Source organism: Lepidochelys kempii, chromosome 1 (assembly GCF_965140285.1).
Source record: "Lepidochelys kempii isolate rLepKem1 chromosome 1, rLepKem1.hap1, whole genome shotgun sequence".
Taxonomy (NCBI): domain Eukaryota; kingdom Metazoa; phylum Chordata; order Testudines; family Cheloniidae; genus Lepidochelys; species Lepidochelys kempii.
Genome location: NC_136380.1, coordinates 283,098,959 through 283,123,340, shown reverse-complemented (window position 1 = coordinate 283,123,340; position 24,382 = coordinate 283,098,959). Strand labels below are relative to the sequence as shown.

At 37.4% G+C, this 24,382-nt stretch overlaps 1 protein-coding gene across 12 annotated transcripts in view; it reads right to left on the bottom strand.

Moving 5' to 3' along the window:
* Positions 1-4,583: 4,583 nt before the first annotated feature.
* OSBPL8 (oxysterol binding protein like 8) overlaps positions 4,584-24,382 on the bottom strand; it is a 193,658-nt gene continuing 173,859 nt past the window's right edge. For 9 of the 12 annotated variants that reach the window (XM_073327720.2, XM_073327722.2, XM_073327721.2 and 6 more), the window contains 9 exons: positions 24,081-24,179; positions 22,346-22,443; positions 21,557-21,646; positions 15,233-15,369; positions 14,607-14,792; positions 13,176-13,263; positions 12,665-12,770; positions 11,883-11,988; positions 4,584-9,717 (listed from right to left, as the gene is read on the bottom strand). In XM_073327720.2, the coding sequence (XP_073183821.2) occupies positions 9,582-9,717; positions 11,883-11,988; positions 12,665-12,770; positions 13,176-13,263; positions 14,607-14,792; positions 15,233-15,369; positions 21,557-21,646; positions 22,346-22,443; positions 24,081-24,179 (1,046 nt within the window). In that variant the 3' untranslated portion in view covers positions 4,584-9,581. Of the gene's footprint in view, positions 9,718-11,559; positions 11,678-11,882; positions 11,989-12,664; positions 12,771-13,175; positions 13,264-14,606; positions 14,793-15,232; positions 15,370-21,556; positions 21,647-22,345; positions 22,444-24,080; positions 24,180-24,382 lie in introns of those variants that run through there. The other 3 variants (XR_012156740.2, XM_073327724.2, XM_073327730.1) reach the window with 3 other exon arrangements.

The window sequence follows — 24,382 nt, the reverse complement described above, 5'->3', positions numbered from 1 at the left end:
GGGATTCTCTATGTTTTGAATCTAATTACCCTGTAAGGTACCTACCATCCTGATTTTACAGAGGTGATTCCTTTACTCCTATTTACTTCTATTTCTATTAAAAGTCTTCTTGTAAGAAAACTGAATGCTTTTTCATTGTTCTCAGATCCAAGGGTTTGGGTCTGTGGTCACCTATGCAAATTGGTGAGGATTTTTACCAAACCTTTCCCAGGAAGTAGGGTGCAAGGGTTAGGAGGATTTGGGGGGGAAAGACGTGTCCAAACTACGTTTCCCAGTAAACCCAGTTAGAGTTGGGTGGCGGCAGTGGTTATTCCAAGGACAAAAGATAAAATTAATTTGTACCTTGGAAGTTTTAACCTAAGCTGGTAAAAGTAAGCTTAGGAGGTTTTCATGCAGGTCCCCACATCTGTACCCTAGAGTTCAGAGTGGGGGAGGAACCTTGACAGACACAAACTAACAAACATATGATATACACACAGGAACACTCCAATATATGGCTGCAGATCAGAACTACTGTAGGATTGCGGCAGGATATCAATCTACATCTATAGGAGCACAGCTTTTGGTGCAATCTCAACCAAAACAACATAAATTCCTTCTATCAAAAAGCACAGTGATAAAAACTTGTCACACCCCACTCCTGTATTTTTATATATATTTTAGGGATGTCAATTGCAGTTAATGCATGCGATTAACACAAAACAAGTAAACTAGATTTTAAAAAATAGTTACAATTAATCGCAATTTTAATCACACTGTTCAAAATAATAGAATACCAATTTAAATTTATTATAAATATTTTTGGATGTTTTTCCACTTCAAATATATTGATTTCAATTACATCAAAGAATACAGTGAGTAGTGCTTCACTTTATATTAGTATTTTTGACTATCTTTTTTTACGGTATAAATATTTGTAAACAAAAGAAACAGTATTTTTCAATTCACCTCATTCACATCCACTCAGTCCTACTTCTTGTTCAGCCAATTGCTAAAACAAACAAGTTTGTTTATATTTATAGTGGAAAATGTTGCCTGCTTCTTATTTACTGTCACCTGAAAGTGAGAACAGGCATTCACATGGCATTGTTGTAGCCAGCATTGCAACCAGATATACTAAATATTCGTATGCCCTTTTATGCTTCAACTTGGAGGCTCTAAACTTTTACACTGTTTTGTTTTTGAGTGCAGTTATGTAAAATTCTACATTTGTAAGTTGCACTTTTATGATAAAGATTACACTATAGTGGTGGCTCTCAACCTTTCCAGACTACTGTATCCCTTTCAGAAGTCTCATTTGTCTTCAGTAACCCCAAGCTTTACCTCACTTAAAATCTAGTTGCTTAAAAATCCGGCATAAAAATACAAAATAGTGTCACAACACACTACTGAAAAATTGCATACTTTCTCATTTTTACCATATAATTATAAAATAAATCTATTGGAATATAACTATTGTATTTACATTTCAGTGTACAGTATTTAGAACAAAAAGAAAAGGACTTGTGGCACCTTAGAGACTAACCAATTTATTTGAGCATAAGCTTTCGTGAGCTACAGCTCACTTCATCGGATGCATACTGTGGAAAGTGTAGAAGATCTTTTTATATACACACAAAGCATGAAAAAATACCTCCTCCCACCCAACCCTTCTGCTGGTAATAGCTTATCTAAAGTGACCACTCTCCTTACAACGTGTATGATAATCAAGGTGGGCCATTTCCAGCACAAATCCAGGGTTTAACTAAAACGACCGTTTGGGGGGGGGGAAGGGTAGGAAAAAACAAGGGGAAATAGGTTACCTTGCATAATGACTTAGCCACTCCCAGTCTCTATTCAAGCCTAAGTTAATTGTATCAAATTTGCAAATGAATTCCAATTTAAACAGTTTCTAGCTGAAGGTGGCTGGCTATGTAGACTCCCTCCTCAGGCCCTACGCTACCAGCACTCCCAGCTACCTTCGAGACACCACTGACTTCCTGAGGAAACTACAATCCTTCGGTGATCTTCCTGATAACACCATCCTGGCCACTATGGATGTAGAAGCCCTCTACACCAACATTCCACACAAAGATGGACTACAAGCCGTCAAGAACACTATCCCCGATAATCTCACTGCTAACCTGGTGGCTGAACTTTGTGACTTTGTCCTTACCCATAACTATTTTACATTTGGGGACAATGTATACCTTCAGATCAGCGGCACTGCTATGGGTACCCGCATGGCCCCACAGTATGCCAACATTTTTATGGCTGACTTAGAACAACGCTTCCTCAGCTCTCGTCCCCTAACGCCCCTACTTTACTTGCACTATATTGATGACATCTTCATCATCTGGACCCATGGAAAAGAAGCCCTTGAGGAATTCCACCATGATTTCAACAATTTCCATCCCACCATCAACCTCAGCCTGGTCCAGTCCACACGAGATCCAGTTCCTGGACATTACAGTGCTAATAAACGATGGTCACATAAACACCACCCTATACCAGAAACCTACTGACCGCTATTCCTACCTACATGCCTCCAGCTTTCACCCTGACCACACCACACGATCCATCGTCTACAGCCAAGCTCTGCGATACAACCGCATTTGCTCCAACCCCTCAGACAGAGACAAACACCTACAAGATCTCTGTCAAGCTTTCTTACAACTACAATACCCACCTGTGGAAGTGAAGAAACAGATTGATAGAGCCAGAAGAGTTCCCAGAAGTCTCCTACTACAGGACAGGCCTAACAAAGAAAATAACAGAACGCCACTAGCCATCACCTTCAGCCCCCAATTAAAACCCCTCCAACGCATTATTAAGGATCTACAACCTATCCTGAAGGACGACCCAACACTCTCACTCTCACAAATCTTGGGAGACAGGCCAGTCCTTGCCTACAGACAGCCCCTCAACCTGAAGCAAATACTCACCAGCAACCACATACCACACAACAGAACCACTAACCCAGGAACCTATCCTTGCAACAAAGCCCGTTACCAACTGTGCCCACATATCTATTCAGGGGACACCATCACAGGGCCTAATAACATCAGCCACACTATCAGAGACTCGTTCACCTGCACATCCACCAATGTGATATATGCCATCATGTGCCAGCAATGCCCCTCTGCCATGTACATTGGTCAAACTGGACAGTCTCTACGTAAAAGAATAAATGGACACAAATCAGCTGTCAAGAATTATAACATTCATAAACCAGTCGGAGAACAATTCAGTCTCTCTGGTCACAGAGATTGAAGTGTTCTCCGACTGGTTTATTACCAGCAGGAGAGTGGGGGGGGAGAAAACCTTTTGTAGTGGTAAACACCCATTTTTTTCATGGTTTGTGTGTATAAAAAGATCTTCTGTACTTTCCACAGTATGCATCCGATGAAGTGAGCTGTAGCTCACAAAAGCTTATGCTCAAATAAATTGGTTAGTCTCTAAGGTGCCACAAGTACTCCTTTTTGCGAATACAGACTAACTCGGCTGTTACTCTGAAACAAAGGGAAAGTTTCTTTCCCAATTTTAAAATGTTCTAGCCTTCCCATTGGCTCTTTTGGTCAGGTGCCCATTTTTTTTCTTTACCTGGGAGATTTTTTAATCCTTTATAGGTAAAGCAAGTAGCGAACAGCTACCAAGAGGGATTTTACAGCTAACCAGCTGGCTGTCCGTCAGTCAAAGGGAGCTACACCCCCCCCACACTTCATTTATCACAGTATGAAATTTTAGTTTATACTGATTTTGCTAGTGCTTTTTATGTGACCTATTGTAAAACTAGGCAAATATCTAGATGAGTTGATATATCCCCTGGAGAACCTCTGCGTACCCCCAGGGATATGTATAATCCTGGTTGAGAACCAGTGCACTATATTGTATAAGGTGAATTGAAAAATACTATTTTTTTTTAAATTCAAATATTTGTAATAAAAATAATATAAAGTGAGCACTGAATTCTGTATTGTAATTGAAATCAATATATTTGTAAATGTAAAAAATCATCCAAAGATATTTATAACAAATTTAAGTTGGTATTCTATTATTAACAGTGCAATTAAAACTGTGATTAATTGTAACTATTTTTTTAATCTTGTGATTAACTGCGATTATTTAAAAAAATTATTTGCCAGCCCTAATATATGTAAAATCACCACAACATCTTAATACTAACCTTCACACCAAATGAGCAAAACCACCTCAAAGTAGCCTAGTACATAATTTATAATATTTGGTCTAATTACTTAAGTGCCAAGACATGCTCTCTGAGGAAATTTTAATCAAAATGAGAATATGATATCCTAGCAGCAGCAGAAGAAATAAACAAACAGTACAAGTTAAATTGCCAGAGATCTCTTTACAGAGGCTTCATTTTGCAAGACTCTTACCACAGCAAAACTCCTACAATAGATACCTTAGGCAGACCAAATACAAAATCTGTAATCAGAAACCGGAAACAGAAACTAAACAAGGAGCACTGGAAACCCAGGGATAAATGATTCTGTAACCTATTTGAAGTGTTCCTCTCAGTACCATTCCTACCATCTGTTTAAATGCAATGGTGTCAGACACACAAATATGACTCAGCATACTGTGCTTATGCTGTTGGTGACATCTCTTTATTCTATTCATTAGTCATACAAAACTATTGACCAGTGGTAGTGCTTTAATTTACAAATGGCCATTTAACAAAATGTTAAACTCAGATGTACATTTAAGCATGCGATATGGTCACAACTTCTGGATCTTTCTAAAGAATTCATAGTAGTTCTTATCATACTACATGGAGCATGTTTTTTAAAATAACCTGTGCAATACTATACTAAAGCAATCTTAACATGATATATGCAGAAACAAAACATACAGGAATAAAGGATTTTCCCCCATATAAATATTTTAGTACATACATTCACATTCATTTTTGTCATGGGATCTGGCTCTTTACATATTCTGTGAATTAGATTAATGAAACACTGGTCCTATACAGCTTTTGTATAACAGTCCATTTTCAATTTTCTAAAAAAAGTGTAACAGTACAAAAATTCAAACAATATGTAACATAATAAAAAGTGAATAAAAGTGTGCTAGTCTGAGTTACCAGAAATCCTGAAACTAGAGAAAAATGAAGAATTAGATAACAGTGGCAAGCTATGTATTTTAAAGAGCACTTTCCCCATGCAGTTAAATATACCTTTGGTTTGTAGTTTATACAAAATGGCTAGATAATTAAAAAGGTATCACATGCTTAAGGGGAAGATTTTCAAGACACACGAATGGGAGTTGGGTGTCTTGTTGCCCTTTGTGGACTTGAAAACCTCTCCTCCCCCCAGTTTTTCCTTTGTATCAGTTAATTTCTCGATTAAATTTAGTCAAGTACAAAGCGAAGCCAAAATAATCTGTCTGTGATATTAAGTTTTTATTATGGCTATTTCTGTAATATCACAAACAAAGCACTGCAGCTTCATTGTACAGAAGGCCAAAAAAGCAAAGACCAGACATACTGCTCACTAGCTAGAAATTCTAGAACACTGAAACAGAAGTGGAAGGATGGATTTTTTTATAGTGATTTCTGATTTTTAAAAAAGTCTGACAAAGGGGGAAAGGTAGTCTTCAAAAACATAGCCCCCACAAAAGGTCAGCTGTATGTATGGCACAAATTTGACATGTCTTCTTTATACACCTCAAAACAGTGTGAAATCCATCAAGAAGGCACTGTTTACAATATTCAGAAATATCTGACTATTTTCAATGATGTCCAAAGAGTTCAGGATATATTTGAAATACAATGATTAGTCAAACTTTTATAAGAGTACAGCATTCTTGTTTACAAAAAAAACTAGGTGATGAAATAATGGCCTTTAAGAAAAATGACCACCAAGTTATGCTAGACAAATGCACTGAATCCAAATTTTGTTTCATTAACATTAAACTGACAAGAAGGATTTCCCAAAGGCACAGAAGGGCACTGAACTGTAAAATCCATGAAACATCTTACAAGACAACAATAAGAATGAAGTTTTCAGGATTTAATTTGGAGAAAAGAAAAGAAAAAAAGACATACTGTACCCTTATAAATAATGCAAACGATTTAAAAAAATAACCAACATATGAAATACAAGAAACATTATCTATTGCTGGAACTGTGCTCTTCACATGACGCATACTTTCTTTGTAGGTCAATTATACCTAACTACAGTAGTTAAGTGGCAAATTAAAGGCTTAGAGTGCATTTTAAAAACAATCAAAAAACACATGGCAACAACCATCAGTTCAGAATATTTCCTAATTCCTGTACAAGAAAAAAAATAAAGAATCTAATCAAGTGAGAAAACAAGTGCTCTGTTTTAAATATTAACAACTAGCAGGAGGCCACTGCCTTCAGACATCTGCAAACTGTACAAGCAGAGTTTTTATGACTATGTGCAGAAAACTGATAATCTTCAGTACAGAATATTTCAAGATCAACTACACATGGTGGCTAAATATGAAGTTAATTATGTATTAAGAAAAGGCTTTACAAACCAGGCCTGTAATCAACCTTACCCTAAAAATCAGGCAATACATTCCTTTTCCTGCTCACATAAGGGAATTACATACAAAGAAGAGCAAAATAGGAATTATCAGGCTTTCAGTGCATGTGCTTTTTAGAATATGAGTAATAAATGCAGCTAAGAGCAGACCTGTTGCTTTACTTTTTCATGAAAAAATTTCATGAAGTACTCTTGCCTCTTGGGACCAGAATTAAACCAACAGCTCTTATATCTTAGATAGTCAGACTCTAAAAACATTGAGAGAGGAGAAAAAAAAATCATCTTGCATGTAAGTAAGGGCATTTTGTCTAGCTCCATCTTATTCAAGTATATGCATATGCAAAACACAAGAGTTGAAGTGGACAGGATCTCAAATATGGAATATATGGTGTTCATACATGTATTCTGATATTGGCCAAAACACTGTCAGCTAGCGATTACAATATTTTGGCCTATACAATTGCAGCATGAGTATAAATATGCAGTTCTATAGATGCTTGCAAATCAATACTAAATTAGTTTAAAAATATATCCGTAAAGAGCTTCTCCTTAACTGCCCTTGAATAAAGCAGTTAAAACCCATAAATATTGAGCAAGATGGACATTTTTAACAAACATTTCTTTTAAATTTAGATAAGTTATTACCAAATATGAGGTTCAACACATAAAAACTGTAGGAATATCTCAGGGATCTAATATTACTGCCCAAATTCTTGGTGTAGTGCTAGTTAGCTCTCACATTTGCCTATGTATTATCATGTGTCCCTGTTGTGTATAGCACAAGTTATATGAGTATACCAACTACATTGCAGGTCTTGGAACAGATCTGCATAAGAGATCTCTCTCTTTCTGTGAGTGGTGTAATGACAATCTCTGTGCAATGCTGGCAATGTCAAATCAGTATTACAACATTCCATTTTCATCTTTTAACCTACCCTTTATGTTGTATCTGCTAACCTTTTATATATGTCTGCCACCTTTAGTTTCTATTAGGGACTTCTGTGTTGAACTATCTCCTCTTTACAGTAACGCTCTTTCTATATTTTAAAAATTTAATCACAAGGTGTAGCATGATAGTGTTCCAACCAAGTTACAAAAATTTGGTTGTGCCTGTGTACACACCAGTCTAGATTATAGTCATGTTAAAGAACAGTGCTGTAGAGAATCGTTCAAGACAAAACTACATTAGGACAAAGGGGTGGGGAATTACCAAATTTAAACAGGATGCTTAAAGAGTAAAATTTGTCTCGTGTGGGGGCAATAAAGGAGTGGGGAAACCTGTATGTTAGGGACACAGGAAGATAAAAGCTGATTAGACGAAGCACAAATCTAACTAAAATTTACTTGCATTAGCATTGGATGAGACTGGTGGAGCACAGGACTCTCAGCCCAAGGGAAGGTGGCTTTAAAACACCTTTGCATCCTTCCAGTCATGGGCTATTCTAGGGGTGGAGAGGCCCATGGTGTTCCCTAGAGAGCCCTGGGGTCTGTTTAAGTTAGGGCATTCCTGAAAGGCTGCCGCATCGACCACAGCACTGCCCAGAATCTCTGCAGTGCTGTGGCCCTGCCTCCTACTTGCCAAACCTGGAGAGGGGCTTCTTGGAAAACAGCCTTATGGCTGTCTTCCCCAGCGTCTACACCAGGGAAGGTCTCCCCATCTAGGACTTGGGATTCTAGAGCCCCTTTTAACTTGTGTAAACGGGTCAAAATGGGGCTGGGGGGGGGGAGGGGAGAAAGAGGAGATCTCACCCTGTAAATGCTGGTATCTAAACTTAATTTTACTTAAAAAAAATTGGTTGTTTGCAAACATATCAATTAAGACCAAAACCATGTTAGAATAAAAAGTTACATTTAAAATCCAATTTCAACTTCTATTAGTTTGTCCAATTGTGGAATATTGGGATGAGTTCCAGAGTGTGTATATACTGCAGTAAGGAGGAATTTAATAAAGATTTAGGGCTTCATCTTGCTCTTAAACAGCTAAGGTTTGTTGCTGTGTATTTTATAAAATTAGCAGTGGTAATCTAATAGCAGGACTGAACTCTTAGTTCTAAACTGCCTTTCATTTTGGAACCTAACATCAAGCCCTTCACACTAAACACAGCTTTGCATGTTAATATTTTTTTCTGAGTTACAGAAACACCAAATAAACCATTTGATAGCAGTAGTCTTTATCTTCTTCAACTTATTGGAAGTTCCCACACAATTTAATTCAAGTTTAGTAAACTGAGAAAAATTTAACTACATAGGTATAAATCCCTGACATATGGGTTCATAATGGAAATGTTGGTGGACCATTAATATAGTAGTCTTTATGGGTACTGTAGACTTGTACAATTCATTCTATGTACAATGTAAGACAGTGTTTTTAATAAAAGGATGGAAGTGGCCATCCATGAAAATCTAGTGGTTTGTATATCACCACCATAATCGAGAATTAAAATACTGCCATATATTTAGAAAAACCTCCTCCCAAATCAGAGCACTAAAACACACAGATCTCAGGTAAAGCCATAAACTCTGTGTTGAGCCAATTCCTATTACTTATGGTGCTTACTAATGTATTTGTTTTGTTTGATTTGAAACACGTTTCACAATACTTTCAATAAAATAGTAAAGCTGGTTACTTCAGAAGTTATTTTGTTACAAAATCGTTAACTTAAGTTTGTTCTTTTCTCAATTTATCTTCATCCATAGACATTACATGTCCCCACTGAGAGGGGAACAGATTTCTGAATTCTGAGTTTGACGTTTTCTGGACGGAAATTTGTTAGGACAAGCTATGAGATACTATCGACACAAGGCTATTGTTGCGTTTGTGTGAGGCGTACACAAAGAGCAAGAGCACTGGCACTTACACATGTCCCACTTCAGTTGGCTAGGCAGGAATACAACAGATCTTGATCCATGTACGCATAAAGATTTGAGGTGAAGTTCTTTAAGTTTTAACTATAGGACTCTTTTAGATAATATTGCGTCATTTAAAGTCCAAACCAACTTAAAATATGGTCCCCGTAGTATATCAGCATTCCAGTTCAAAGAGTCTTTTGTTCAGACCTTCTATTTGAATAAGAAATTGATGACAAGTTGCAGCAGAACCATGAGAAAAATAAAGACATAGTGCTTAAACTGCAGGAAATTGTTTTCCAGGGGTGGTGAATTTGAAGTAACACGGTTCCGTAGAGCCATAATATCCCTGTAAAATATAAAAAGAAACTCTCTTAAGTAGACATCCAGATGATTGAAACAGTTTCTTACATTATCTGTCTTCTGTTAGGAACACCATGAAATATCAAGAGGCTATTTTCTTTCAGCTTTTGGAGAAAAGGTTAATTGATGTAATTCTACTGGGCTTTTAGATACACAATATCAAGACACTAACCCAACAAAAAAAAATAAAAGACCTAAAATGAGAAATAAAATGGCAGGAAACTAACATTTCTCATCCCAAACTCCTCATATTGTTGAAGGCCTTGGAGTCTGCAAGTAAGAATACGGCAAAGCAGAAACATAGTCAAGAATTGCATTTTCCTTCATGTTCAATAGATACTAGTCAACACATTCTCTTCAGTTAAACCAGGGGTCAGCAAACTTCGGTATGCGGCCCAACAGGGTAATCTGGTGGGGGGGCCACAGGACATTTTGTTTACGTTGACCATCTGCAGGCATGGCCCCCCACAGCTCCCAGTGGCCGCAGTTTGCCGTTTCCGGCCAATGGGAGCTGCGGGAAGCGGCAGCCAGCACGTCCCTGTGGCAGTCAATGTAAACAAAATGTCTCGTGGCCCGCCAGTGGATTACCCTGATGGGCCGAGTGCCAAAGGTTGCTGACCTCTGAGTTAAATAATGCAAACCCTGTTTTTTAGTTGGCTATTGAAGGTAGCAGAAAGAAAAAGAATGTCAAAGTAATACATACACAAACTACTAGAAAAACACAACTGTTTTAATCCCAACATCTGCAAAGCAGTCTGTAACTTTATTTTGATGTACAACATATTTCAAATGCCTGCATATCACAACTGAAAATCAATAATCTTCCAGTTACCAATATGCAGCTGTGTAGTGTGAAGGCAATTAAGATCAGGTTAATTCTTCAGCATCGAATCTACGGAACTTCTCTTTTGCAGCCAAGAAACATTATATAAAAGGGGTATTTATAATTTATGAATAGAGGTAAAATTGAATGTTTAAAATTAAAAATTAAAAAAGCTTTGTAACTAGGATCAATAAAATAATGAGGTCGTTCCCTTGATTTGGCAGAAAAATTAAAAAATCTGTGGAAATTTAAGTACATTTCTTCAACACACATGACAATTCTAGGTGAACTGTGTAGTAAATAGGGTTGCTAACCCACCAGGATTGTCATGGAGTCTCCAGGAATTAAAGATGAATTTTTAATGAAAGATTATGCCATGTGATGAAACCTCCAGGAATGCATCTAACCAAAATTGGCAACCGTAGTAGTAAGTTAGCTGCTATTAAGAAGCTTTAAAGAAATGACTATTTCAGTTTATTTTTTTATTTTTGTTATCGTTCTTTAAATTCCTCTCCCTCCTTGAGCTCTTTCATTCCCACTTAAATTAAGCTATCTCCATATTGTCTCTCCCTGAGTAAACTTCAAATCCCCGGAGAGCTTTTGCCTTCCCCTTCCTGCAATAGCTTTACAGTGAAGTCCAACAAGTAAGTAAAACTCAATATTTGTTTGGACATTTAGGACCCAATCATGCAATGAGATGCATGAAGTTGGCCTCTCAAGCGCTATCTTAACTATTTCACTATCGGTTATTTTAGTAAACATACTGACATTTAAAGAGTCATCCTTTGGTTTCATAGTTAATATGCTAATGATAAGAATTAGGCAAAATACCTCTGCAGTATCATAAAAACAACACTGCATTGGTTCACATAAGGAAGGGGTAGAAACTTTAAAAAAAAAAAAACCAAACACTCCAGAAAACAATGGGAATACTAAAAAAATCCAGTGACCCAACATTTGTGCTATATATGGAATTCCCATGGTATTTATTTCCAGTAAACCTACTTGTAATTTGACAAACATACAGTGAAGTTGATCTGCATTAATCACTGTATCTACCCAGTTTCTGAATCCGAGACGAAGTAATCAGGCTTGTTAGAGCAGCAATATCGTTTTCTTTGACCTACTCCAGAGTACATTATACAAAGCAGAATTAATGACAACAAGAACAATAAACATGTCCATTTTTCAGCAGAAGGTTCTGTTTTGATATATTTAAACCAGGAAAGTGAAAATTAAATAAGAACAGTTTATATTCCTAACTTATTTTAAGCAGAACAAGCCTGATACGCTAAAATATATTTTAAAATATCATCATCAAATACTACCTCTTAATGTCTTCTTGTGTTTCTTTTATAGATTCAATGGCACTTTGTAGTTCACCAAGGTCTGCCCCCTTCTTTCTGATTCTTGTATTATGCTTTAGTAGTTGTGCTATGAAGATATGCCAGACAGATGCAATTGGTTAGAATTACTAATTTATCCAAATCTAAACTCCTTTAATCCTACGATAAAACTATTTAGAAAACACAGTTAGGTGAAATTGTCCAATTTGAGGTCCTGCTGAAAGCTTTGTTTCAGTCACTTCTATCACAGGAAATCCACAACTGAAATGCTTAATCTTTTTCAACTGAGTATAGAAGTTTTAAGATTATAAACAGTGCCAACAATTATTTACACACATTTCATTGTTATATAAACCTAATGAGCTATATATTTAAACAACTGCTTTCTTAATATAGAGACTAATCCTTTTTTTAACGAACGAACGAACACAGTAGTTGTACCACAAATACTAACTATATAAAGTAGTAAAGCCTACTTAAATTACAGTCCTATGTTTATAAAATGTAAGAAAGTTTCAGATATCTCGCTACTAATACCATGGGCTACCTGCTTTTCTTGTGCTATGCATTTTTTGTATTTCTATGAAGGCACACAGTAATCCACTAGTACTGTAACTTACCATATTCCAATAGTTATTTTATACCACAAATATCTTGGGATAATAAAGAATAGGAAAGTAAATGCATGACTGTACTGTAGCAGTGCTCCGTCTAACTGAACAGAAAAACAATGCAATTTGCTGAACAGATGCAGCTTATCCTACCTTCACTTCCCGAGGAGTCCTGGTTATCAGGTTCTGGGGAAGAGAATCCACTCTCTCCTTTCTTCGACTGACTGGTTGGCTTTCGTTTTATTTTTGGAACACTAACCTGCAATTCACAACCGAAATACTTATCTGCACAGAATCAAACATTCTGGTGAAAAACCTGTTGGTTTATTATAATAATGGCTGTGTGTTAGAAGCCTGAGTTAATATTTGAAAACGATATCCTAGAGGTTTTGGAGGGTTTACATTAGATTAATTAAAACAAGCGTGGATGTTTTTTGTAAGTGGAATTAAGGTAACATAACTTTCAATACCTATCCAATTATGTCAGTTTTCCTACATAGCGAACAGCAGGAGAGTGAGAGGCTGGGACTGACTGGACTACACCTTTGTAGGACACGGGTGAAGAACCATGCTAGTGCTTTGGTGAATTCTAGATTTATAACTTGACATTTGCAAGTGTCTGACCTCACTGTTTATTGAGAACAATTACAAAGCCAGAACGTACCATTGGTGTCCGATGCCTGACTTTTGTTTGGATGGCACCATCTTTTTCAAACTGTATCATATCATTCAGTGGATCCCATGGTCTGGTTCTACACAGAAGCAGAATGAACACAGTGTTACTGTATAACAAATCAGAGGCATTTTCATTTTCCTGTTAAGTTGAGGAAAGCTTTCAAGCAAACATTTTGAGAGAAAGGTGCCAGGATGACATTCAAAAGATTCAGAACTCCTCACAAGATGAGTAGAGAACAGGCATAAGTGATGTAAGCCTCCACATATTACCCTGTTGATGTGCCTCAGCTCGGACTTGGAAGGAATATACACCCAAAGATGATATGATAACTCAGACTCCATGCACAGGTCAATCCCTACCCTGGCTATTGAGAATGCCTGCCAGAGTATCACTCAATTTTGATAGCCTTTTTGTTATGCCAGTAACATAACAAAAGATATTTAAAGATTTCCTGACATGTTACATAAACATACCACATTCTGGAACCGGGGAAGAAAAATCTTGTTGCTTTGTCTCTTTGAAAGTGCAAGACAAGGAAAAACACTGGTATATATGGAGTGTAGAAAGTTTTAAGGCTATTTTTGTCAGTTGTGAAAATTTGTTATGTACGATAGAGTTTACAGTAAGGTATATAGCTCTGGAACCAACTGTCAGCACAAAGCTAGATATAACATTGGTTTCAGGCCTACTACATTCTTATATGGGTATAATATCCCTCAATATTTTACTTTTCCCCCTTTTTAGTACAAATTAATACTTCAATTGAAAAAGGAACAGAAGACTTTGCATGCTGATCCTGTGGTAACTGCTACTGGTAAAAGGCTCAATTCTGCCATTGCTCTTCTTGCTGAACTGCTTGGAAGTCAGTGGGAATTGAGGATGTGGATCAGTGCCAAGACTGGACTCAAGTTTCACATTTGTTTGTATACTTGCAGAGTTACACCTCCACCTTCTGATGCATAGCACCAATATAAGCCTTTAACAGTGAGCTATTCAGTGTGTGTCACACTTGTCAGGAGAACAGAGCTGTGTGGACCCAAGTAGGGGGTCTTGTCAAAAAAGCACGCTGAACTAGTTGTAAGAAGAAAAAACAAGAGCCAGTCTGACCCTCTTAGCAGCAAATTACTACTATCCCGTACAGTTACTTAACTGAGCATCAGCCATGTCTTTTTGTAGACACTAACTACATCCAAAGCCAACCCCATGCAAGTTTATACATTAAGTTTAATGTTGTAGTGTGGAAATGGCTTTAGGTGAATAGAGATATAAGACTACTCATTACCACTTGGACAAGTGTGGACTCATCCACATTTTCATGTTCTTTCAATCCTGACACTATAAAACAAGTTTTCTCTACGTAATAACTCCTTTAAATATGTAGAATAGTTTAAACTGTAAGCAAAACACTTCACCACTCACTCTGCATATTTGTAGTGCCATTCTCCGGTGATTGAATCCTGTTCAAACAGTTTGCAGGTCCACTCTTCACCCTTCAGTTTCCTTTCTTTGGCAGCTTTTCTCTGAGCATCCTCCAGAACACATTTCTCATTAGTAGCTTCTGTCTGATCTTTGTTGGTTATAGCTCGAGTCACCTGTTGCCAAAGTCTAGCAAAGTAATGTAGTAAGGGTGAAAGAATCAAAATCAGGATGACAGAAATAACTACAAATATTGCTTTGACAGAGGTAAAATGAGATTGATGATCAATTTATAAAGTTATTATTTACTGCATTATTGTGTTTGCTAGTTTTATTTTATTTACGTTTTCCTACATTGGAACTTCTGTAAATAAGGTTGCATTTAAAGGTGTTATTTCTCTCCATTTTACAGACTGGGAATCTGAAGCACAGAGAAGGTAAGTGACTTGCTCAGATTCACAAAAATAAGTTTTCAGGATAATCAGAATTAAAATCCAGATCACCATCTCCAAATCTTATGCTTTAACAGTAGGTCATGCTCTCTTCCATATTTTATTTGTCAAACAGCATATATACTCTTCTTTATGTAATTAACTAAAAGACCAGGAGCTAATAGTTCATGAACTTACTTCTCTGACTCAAAGCCATCTTGCTCATCAAATTTCACTGTGTATCTTGTTAATCTGCGCTGCTTGATCTCAGATGTTGGATTCCAGAAGGTCTCTGAAATGTCTGTCTTTTTGTCGCTAATAATAATTTCACTGTCCTATAAAGTTCAACATTTTTAATGACTTTAGTTACCAAAAATTGTAGCAGCCTTAAATAAAGCCAGCAAGAACAAATCTGAGGAACAGAGACCCTGGATACAGAACTTTTTGCAAATGAAGACTTTGTTATTCCCTTTTGACACACCTGGCTGGGAATGCTCAAAAGTCATAGCTCAAAAACAGATTTCCTTGTCTCTGCTACTACTACTAACTTAGATTATTAAATGTGTGAGGCAATTTCAGTCAGGTTCTAATGCACTACACAGCACAATGCTGCAGTATATTTCACTGCCATATTCTTGTTAAACTTTCGATTGGAAAATAAGTTTATGGAAACATTTTTAAGATTCTTAAATTATGTAAAAGCACATTCCTACAAAAAGCTACATTTGGGGATAAATTTGACTTGACAGGACTATTTAAATTTCAAAGAAACTGATTTAATGGATTTTCTACTTTTCTACTTATAAATATTAGTATTTGAAGTATTTGATTGTTACCAAGGAAGTGGAAAGGAATGAGGCTAAAACACCAGTGGTAGAGATCATATTCTGAATCTCATTGGCAGAAGCATAAAGAGTTCTTGAAATCATAGGCAGTAGTTGTGATGTGATGGAAGAGACTCTAATGTCAAAGAGTTCTCAAGCAGGGTGACTGTCCTGATTAGTATAAAGTTTGATGAATTCAGATTGTCTCAGCTTGAATTCAGACAGTAGAACAGGGATGGAGAAACTATGGCCCATGGGCTGCATCCAGCCCTTCAGATGTTTTAATCTGGCTCTCGAGCTCCCACCCGGGAGCAGGATCTGAGGCTTACCCCGCTCCAGCCAGGGAGCGTGGCGCGGCTCCATGCAGCTCCCAGAAGGAGCGGCATGTCCCCCCCTCTGGCTCCTATGTGCAGGGGCAACCAGGAGGCTCGGAACATTGCCGGTGCCCCCGCAGCTCCCATTGGCCAGGAACCGCAGCTGCCTGGCCATGCCTCCCCATAGGAGGGACATGCCACTGCTTCTGGGAGCTGCTTGAGGTAAGCACCATCCAGAGCCTGCACCCCTGACCTCCTCCTGCACCCCAATCCCCTGCCCCAGCCCTGATCCCCCTCCCGCCCTCCGAACCCCTCGGTCCCAGCCTGGAGCACCCTCCTGCATCCCAAAGCTCTCATCCCCAGAGCCTGCACCCCCACCTAAAGCCCTCATCCCCCCCGTGCCCCAACCCCCTGCCCCAGACCAGAGCCCCCTCCTGCACCCTGAACTCCTAATTTCTGGTCCCACTGCAGAGCCTGCACCCCAAGCCAGAGCCCTCACCCCCTCCTGCACCCCAACCCCAATTTTGTGACCATTCATAGCCCGCCATACAATTTCCATACCCATATGTGGCCCTCGGGCAAAAAGTTTGTCCACCCCTGCAGTAGAACGGTTAGAACAATGGCAGTTTTTGCTTTAAAATCAGTTTACTGGAAAACTGTTCAGATTCAGACCTGATTGTCTACATTCTTCAAAGCAGATCTGTGTCAGAATAATGCAAAAATCTCAGCATACATTTTGGCCTATGTTACTTTCTGAGTTTCTGGGGGGGACTCTGATTATGACTCAAGCAGGTAAGCTAAGGAACGAGAGATATTCATAAAAAAATAATACAGATATTTCCCCTATTCTCTACAATTTTGACCTGAACTTATCTATTTATTCATAGACCTGCTCTCAGAGAATGGGGTGCAGCTGGGTTCTGCTTAGCTTTATTTGTTTCTGATGAGTTTGGGAGTGTTTTTATACCATTGTGGCAGGTTGGATTATATTTGTGCGTTAAATTCTGTATTTTAGAGAAGCTAGAACATTTATTATAAAGAAGAAGAAGTAGTCTGAGCACATGCTACTTTTGTACAGAGTTTTGGTTAATAATTAAAAAAAATTTTGATGAGTAACATTGAAGAGCATCTTGCAGTACACAAAAATCCCAAGTATGCAATCTCCTCCTTTCCAGCTGCCTGGGCCAAGCAATCTTTTGTGATGAGTTGTTTGAAAAAACTGTGTGGTATTAAAAAAAGAGCTCTTCAAATATTAGAGATTTTTTTAAAAAAACTCTTAAAGTTATACTCTAAGCATTAAATGAAGATTGTGCCTTGTACCCTTCAAGATCTACGTAAGAGATTTGAAAAAGTTTCATATTAGGTTTTAGCACTACCATAGATTATTGCACTAGAACTTAGTATTTTAAACATCTAGTTTATTTTGCAATATTTATGCTGTCTTTAATTTTTGTATTTTGACTGGGGAGACTAAAAATCTTGTCACTTGTCACTATCTGGTACTAATATGTTGGCATAATGTTATTGTGTTCTCAACACAGTAGAGGAATATTTTAAATCCCCACTTACCTCTCAAAAAACTGTTCTCAGTTCAGTTTTAAAACAATGAAAACATTTTTCATATTAATATTTTGGACGCCTATAATCCTGTAATACACACACCTGAAAACCCATTAAGCCTAAAATGTAGGTTTAAGCTACCTAATAGGGCCGTGCGACAGATCCTGTACTCGTTTAAGATTAAGCCTTATACTCTACAATAGGTAGTTAAGCAGTTTTGGTTGAATATCTAAATGAAAAGAAAAATTATGTTAAGCTGAAAAAAATTAGATACCCTGTTGGTTTAGACAAAGTTTGGAATTTTAAATGGTGAACTGCAAATATTATTTCTTAAATAAAAGACACTGGTATGTGCTAATGTCCAAAAGGACAAGACTAGAAGAGCATTTGTCCTATTTTTAATTTAGAAGCTCCTAGGATTTCCTTCCCACCTCTCATCTGAGCTTTCCCAAAGCCATATTCTTTTGATGTTGCAGAAGAAATCCATCTACGAAGTTACAGCCATTACATTACATTAATGTACAAGTGGCCCACAGGACTTTGGGTAAGTGGTTTTTTAAAATTATATACAGTGGCTTTGCAAATAACTTTTAAAAATAATTATTCCAATCCCTTTAGAAATAAAATACTAGAATCACTGTACAAAAGCAGGCAACTAGATTAATTTTATAATATATACATATATTATATATGTGTGTGTATATTTTGTACATATAGGGCCGTCAATTAATCGCAGTTAACACAAGCTATAAAGCAAAACAAATGAACTCGATTAAAAATAGTCGTGATTAATTGCACTGTTAAACAATAATAGAATACCAATTTAAATTTATTATAAATATTTTTGGATGTTTTTCTACATTTTCAAATATACTGATTTCAATTACAACACAGAATCATAAGACTAGAAGGGTCCTCAAGAGGTCACCTAATTTAGTCCCCTGCACTCATGGCAGGACTAACTATTATCTAGACCATTCCTGATCGGTGTTTGTCTAACCTACTCTTAAAACTCTCTAATGATGGAGATTCCACAACCTTCCTAGAAAATTTATTCCAGTGCTTAACCACGCTGACAGTTAGGAAATTTTTCCTAATGTCCAACTTAAACCTCCCTTGCTACAAGTTACGCCCATTGCTTCTTGTCCTATCCTCGGAGGTTAAGAAGAACAATTCTTCTCCTTCCTCCTTGTAACAAACTTTTATGTGCTTAAAAACTGTTATGTCCCCTCTCCATCTTCTCTTTTCCAGACTAAACAAACCCAATTCTTTCAATCTTCCCTCATAGGTCAAGTTTTCTAGACCTTTAATCATTTTTGTTGCTCTTCTCTGGACTTTCTCCAATTTGTTCACATCTTTCCTGAATGTGGCGCCTAGAACTGGACACAATACCCCAGTTGAGGCCTAATCAGCTAGGAGTACAGCGGAAGAATTACTTCTCATGTCTTGCTTACAACACTCCTGCTAATACATCGCAGAATGATGTTCGCTTTTTTGCAACAGTGTTACACTGTTGACTCATATTTAATCTTGTGGTCCACTATGACCCCCAGATTCCGTTCCGCAGTACACCTTCCTAGGCAGTCATTTCCCATTTTTTGTGTGTGCAACTGATTGCTCCGTCCTAAATGGAGTACTTTGCATTTGTGATTATTGAATTTCATCCTATTTACTTCAGACCATTTCTCTAGTTTGTCCAGATCATTTTGAATTTTAAACTTTATAAGTGTACTCTCTATGCCATTATCTAAATCACTAATGAAGATATTGAACAGAACTGGACCCAGAACTGATCCCTGAGGGACCCCATTCGTTATGCCCTTCCCAGCTTGACTGTGAACCACTGATAACTACTCTCTGGGAACGGTTTTCCAACCAGTTTTGCACCCACTTTATGGTAGCTCCATTTGGTTGCATTTCCCTAGTTTATGAATACAATGTACAGTGCTTAATTTATATTATTATTTTTTGTTACAAATATTTGCACTGTGAAAAAGAAACAAAATAAATAGTATTTTTCAATTAATCTCATACAAATACTCTAGTGCAATCTCTTTATTATGAAAGTGCAAATTACAAATATAGAATTATTTTTTTATGGCTGTCAAACCCAGTTAACACAAGCGATTAACACAAAACAAATCAATGCATTTTTTTCCCCACAAGAATTAATCGCACACCTTTGTTCTGACCCTCTTCACATACTGTACTTCATCATTTAGTGGACACTGGCACAGTTCTACTGTGTTCTCATGATCTGGAGTGATTAAATATCAGCAAAAATTAACGGCGCAAAGCAGCAGAAGGTCAGGTCTTTTGAATAGGAAGTTTATTTGTAAAAAACTTCTGGATGGTTCTCTGGATAAAAAGACAGTTATCTGTAGCTGGTTCCAATACCAAGTCTGCAGTACCGCCTATGTGCTTTCGCCTCCAGTTCTTGTGCTACAAATAACCCACCAATAACAAATGAATCCTGCCAGTCACGACAGAGTATGCTTACAGGGTTTCACGATCACTATAAGACCACGGATCAAGCAAAGTACTTGTATAAGGTGAACCGAAAAATATTATTTCTTTTGTTTATCTTTTTTTACAATGCAAATATTTGTAATAAAAAATAGTACCGTATATACTTGATCAAAAGCCAATTTGTTTATAAGCTGACCCCCCCAAGATGGATAAGTAAAGATGGTAAAAACTGTATAACCCTTTCATAAGCTGACCCTATATTTCAGGGGTTGGCAAACTTCAGCTCCCGGCCCGTCAGGGAGTGTTCGCAGGCACAGAGCTCCTCAGTTCCCAGTGGCCGCAGTTTGCCATTCCGAGCCAATGGGAGCTGTGGGAAGTGGCTCCAGGTAAACAAAACGACAACGTATTAGATATTCAATTCAATGATTTCACAGAGTTTAAAATCATCAAATTTTGGTGTAGACCCGTTTATAAGCCGACCGCCGCTCTTTGATGCGTCACTTTTTTACGAAAAATATTCAGCTTATGAACGAGTATATACGGTAATATAAAGTGAGCACTGTACACTTTGTATTATGTGTTGTAACTGAAATCAATATATTTGAAAATGTAGAAAAACATCCAAAATATTTATAATAAATTAAAATTGGTATTCTATTATTAACAGTGCGATTAAAACTGCAATTAATCACAACTCTTTTTAATCTTGCCATTAATTGCGAGTTTTTTTTAGTCATTTGACAGCCCATATATATTTTTTGAAAGCTGACCACTTACCAGAGTCCCTACTAGCTATCTGTGATAGGATGACCCTGTCTGGAGCGCCCTCCTGCAGCAGGCCACAGCACAACAGTTGTGTCTGCCTCAGTTTCTCCTTTCAGAGTCCCCATGCCACTCCATGCCAGGCTCTTACCTCAATTCCCTTTCCGCTCCCACCCCCATTTTAGTTCACTTAGTTTGTATTACATTATATATGGATATATATTATGTCTTTGTGTACGTGCCATATATGCCACTGATTTTTTTTCCCATGAACACTGTATGTCACTCACAAATGCACTGCCACCCTTTTCGTCCAACTCTGCACCTTTCAGGAGTACACAAAGTAACGAAAACAAGAGGGTCATTTAAAATCAGCATTATCTAGAATCCAGAGTCATTCCTGAGAGCTGAATATATATAGTAAGATATCTATTATCATGAGCTGCATCTTTTCAAGTGCCAGTGTTTACAGCCAGAATGAAGTAGCTTTATATGTAGGTGAATTTAAAACAAATTTGAAGGGAGAGTGCTATTTACTTGACATTACTAGCAAAACAGGAATAGTTTATTTTATAGACACATTCACTACTTACCCAATGGCCCTCCAAAGTAGCCAGAACTTCTTTGCCCAGTTTAATTTTCCCTGATATTTGATTAACACTGTCATTGTTGCCCAAAAATGGCTACAAAACAAAAAAGAAAAATACTCTAACATTATCTCTCACTAAAAAAATTAGCAAAGTCAAACATTAGGACAAAAACATATAGTTACGAAATCTCTGGCGTGACAGCCAAAATTACTTTAAAATAACCCATAGCATGGCTATTTAATCCATGGGTTAAAGCTGAGCCCATGACATCTTGTTCAGTCATCCCATCATTTCTCAAAAGCTATGCTGAAACAGTTTTATTAACATAAGGACTATTGGTCAAAATGTGACATGATCGCTGACTGATCTAAAGAGGGTCGGACAATACTTGAATTTTACCTGGACAGAGAGAAAGGGTTTTGAGATATTTAAACCAAAGTGTCATCCGTTGGATGAGTCTAACAGCACTGTATCAGTGTGATGGTGCACTGCTAAGGTCAGGGCCCAAGTCCCAGCAAAGGGCCCAATTCCTGACCTTTGGACCCAGAAGAGTATTCTACCTAATGATCAATGTAGATATTAATGATACTGTTCCTTTTAGTACCACAGTCACTTTGTTGTGATTAGTTTGATTAACATAGCTTGATATACAGCAATTAGCATAAAGAAACTATACATTTTCCAAGAAAAGAGTTAAATCAATACCAACTCTGAAAATCTGAATAGTGACCTGGTAAGAGCTACATCCATTTTTCTTAATTCCCCTCGTGCCCACATACAGAGCCCTCTTACCTTTAGTTTGAATTCAATTGTTGCACTGTATCCAGTTTTCTCACATGCAATGTTGACAGTTCCCCCAAGCTCTAAAGTCATTGTGCCATAAAGAATTCCTGCAGGAAAACATAATTTGTGTTACATAACATGCAAACAGAGTTCCCCTATAATGCCCAGTTGCTTTTTATTGATAACTGAGCAAGATACACATGAGCACTAAATTCTTGTAAAAAAAACCTTAGAATGAATGTTTATTGGTGCCAGGTGGAAAAAGGGATAGCCAAGAGAGCCAGTTTATCTTCTCTTCAGGGGATGTCTCCTAATCATGACTATGTGCAGCCCTTTATTCTGTGGATGCTGATACATTACATAATATATTTTATATCTGTTTGTCACAGAACTACACAAAAGTTCTTCCCTTTCTGGCATGAAATAAATTTTAAAAAATCTGGAAAGAAGTGAGACGAGCATAGCTAAGATTTCCAAAATCCAGTTAACTGGAGTTAATTCTGTTTACACTATTCGGCTACAATGCAACGTCTTACATGGAAGTGGCAGCATTTGGGGCAGACACTTGTCTAGTCTCTGCCAGAGAATATATGTATTGGAATAAACAGCAAATTGGGTTAAAATTAGTCCCATTTGAATGTAAGTGTTTTGTACTGTTTCTCATCACCACAACACCCAGCACCTGTCCAAATAGCTTCATAAAAAGCACTCACTTCTCAGAGAGTGAAACGATTACAGGCAAATGGACAATAAATAGCCCACTGTACTCATATCATATATACACCCTTGGCTATTAGACTTTTTGACATTCACTAATGGAACACCGACATTTTTAAATTAATTGACAATGTTAGCCATGACAAATGGTTCATCCTCAACTATTTTGGGGAGTCTCAAAGGGATCTTTTACTTCCAGCTACGCAGCTAAACCACCAGTTCAATATTTAAGCTGAAGAACAGCATCCGCTCCCTCCCCTTGCCCCAGTGCTGCACTGCAGTGTATCTTGTGATCACAAGCTCAAGGGCTGGTTTAACAGTGAAAGAATGAAGTGAAATCTGGCTGAATTAAGATGGTGTGTGAGCACATTTTTGTACATATGGTTGGGTAAGAAGTATAATTTCTTATGTTCCCTGATAAGACCAAGTTAAGAAATAAAATCTAGAAGACGGTAAAAAGCAGAATAGTAATTAGGTACCCCTTTTTAAAAACTGGTTTAAAATATTAAGATCTCCAGCAGGAAGCAATGGTGCATTTTGATTGGTTTGTTCCTTAAAAAAGAAAATTAAAAAAAAAAATAGGCCCAAGCCCTTGACTTCATTAATTACTTTTACTGCAATTGCAGGTGGCTTTATATATTTTTGTCATTAAAGTCACATGATTTTCTTCAAAATTTACCACAACAAAAATACAGCACGAACTAGGAGCCCCTCCACACAGATGTACTTGCTCTATTAACAGATGTGGAAGCACAGAATTAGAGAACCGTCATTGTTATGCATGAGAGACAAGGTGAATGAGTTAGTATCTTTTATTGGACCAACTTCTTCTGCTGCTGAGAGAGACAAGCTTTCAAGCCACAGAGAGCTCTTTGTCAGGTCTGGAAGAACCTGCATATAATAATGTTTTGTGTGTTCAGACAACTTCACTTTAGAGTAGGTTCTCTCTAACTCAAGCCTATCCACAGCTTATGATAACATCTAATTTTGTAACATTTCCACCTTCTGAATAAGGGGAAAAATCTACCTTTACAATGTGCATATGGCATGGTCATTACATAATCTTCTCCTCTATTTAGGAACATTAGTCGACCGTCTCCATCCAATATGGCAGATAATGAATTCCCTGAAAGACAAGGAAACCAAATTACACTATGTATTTTTCAAAACCAATGGACAATAGGCAGCATTTCCCAGTAAGTGAGCAATAGATTGAAGAGACTGGGTTATCCTCTGTTGCATTCTGTCCTTATACTGAAGCCCGTATGCTGTAGAGCATCCCCTTTACAAAATATAGCATCTATACCAAAGCCATTAATAGAGCACTTC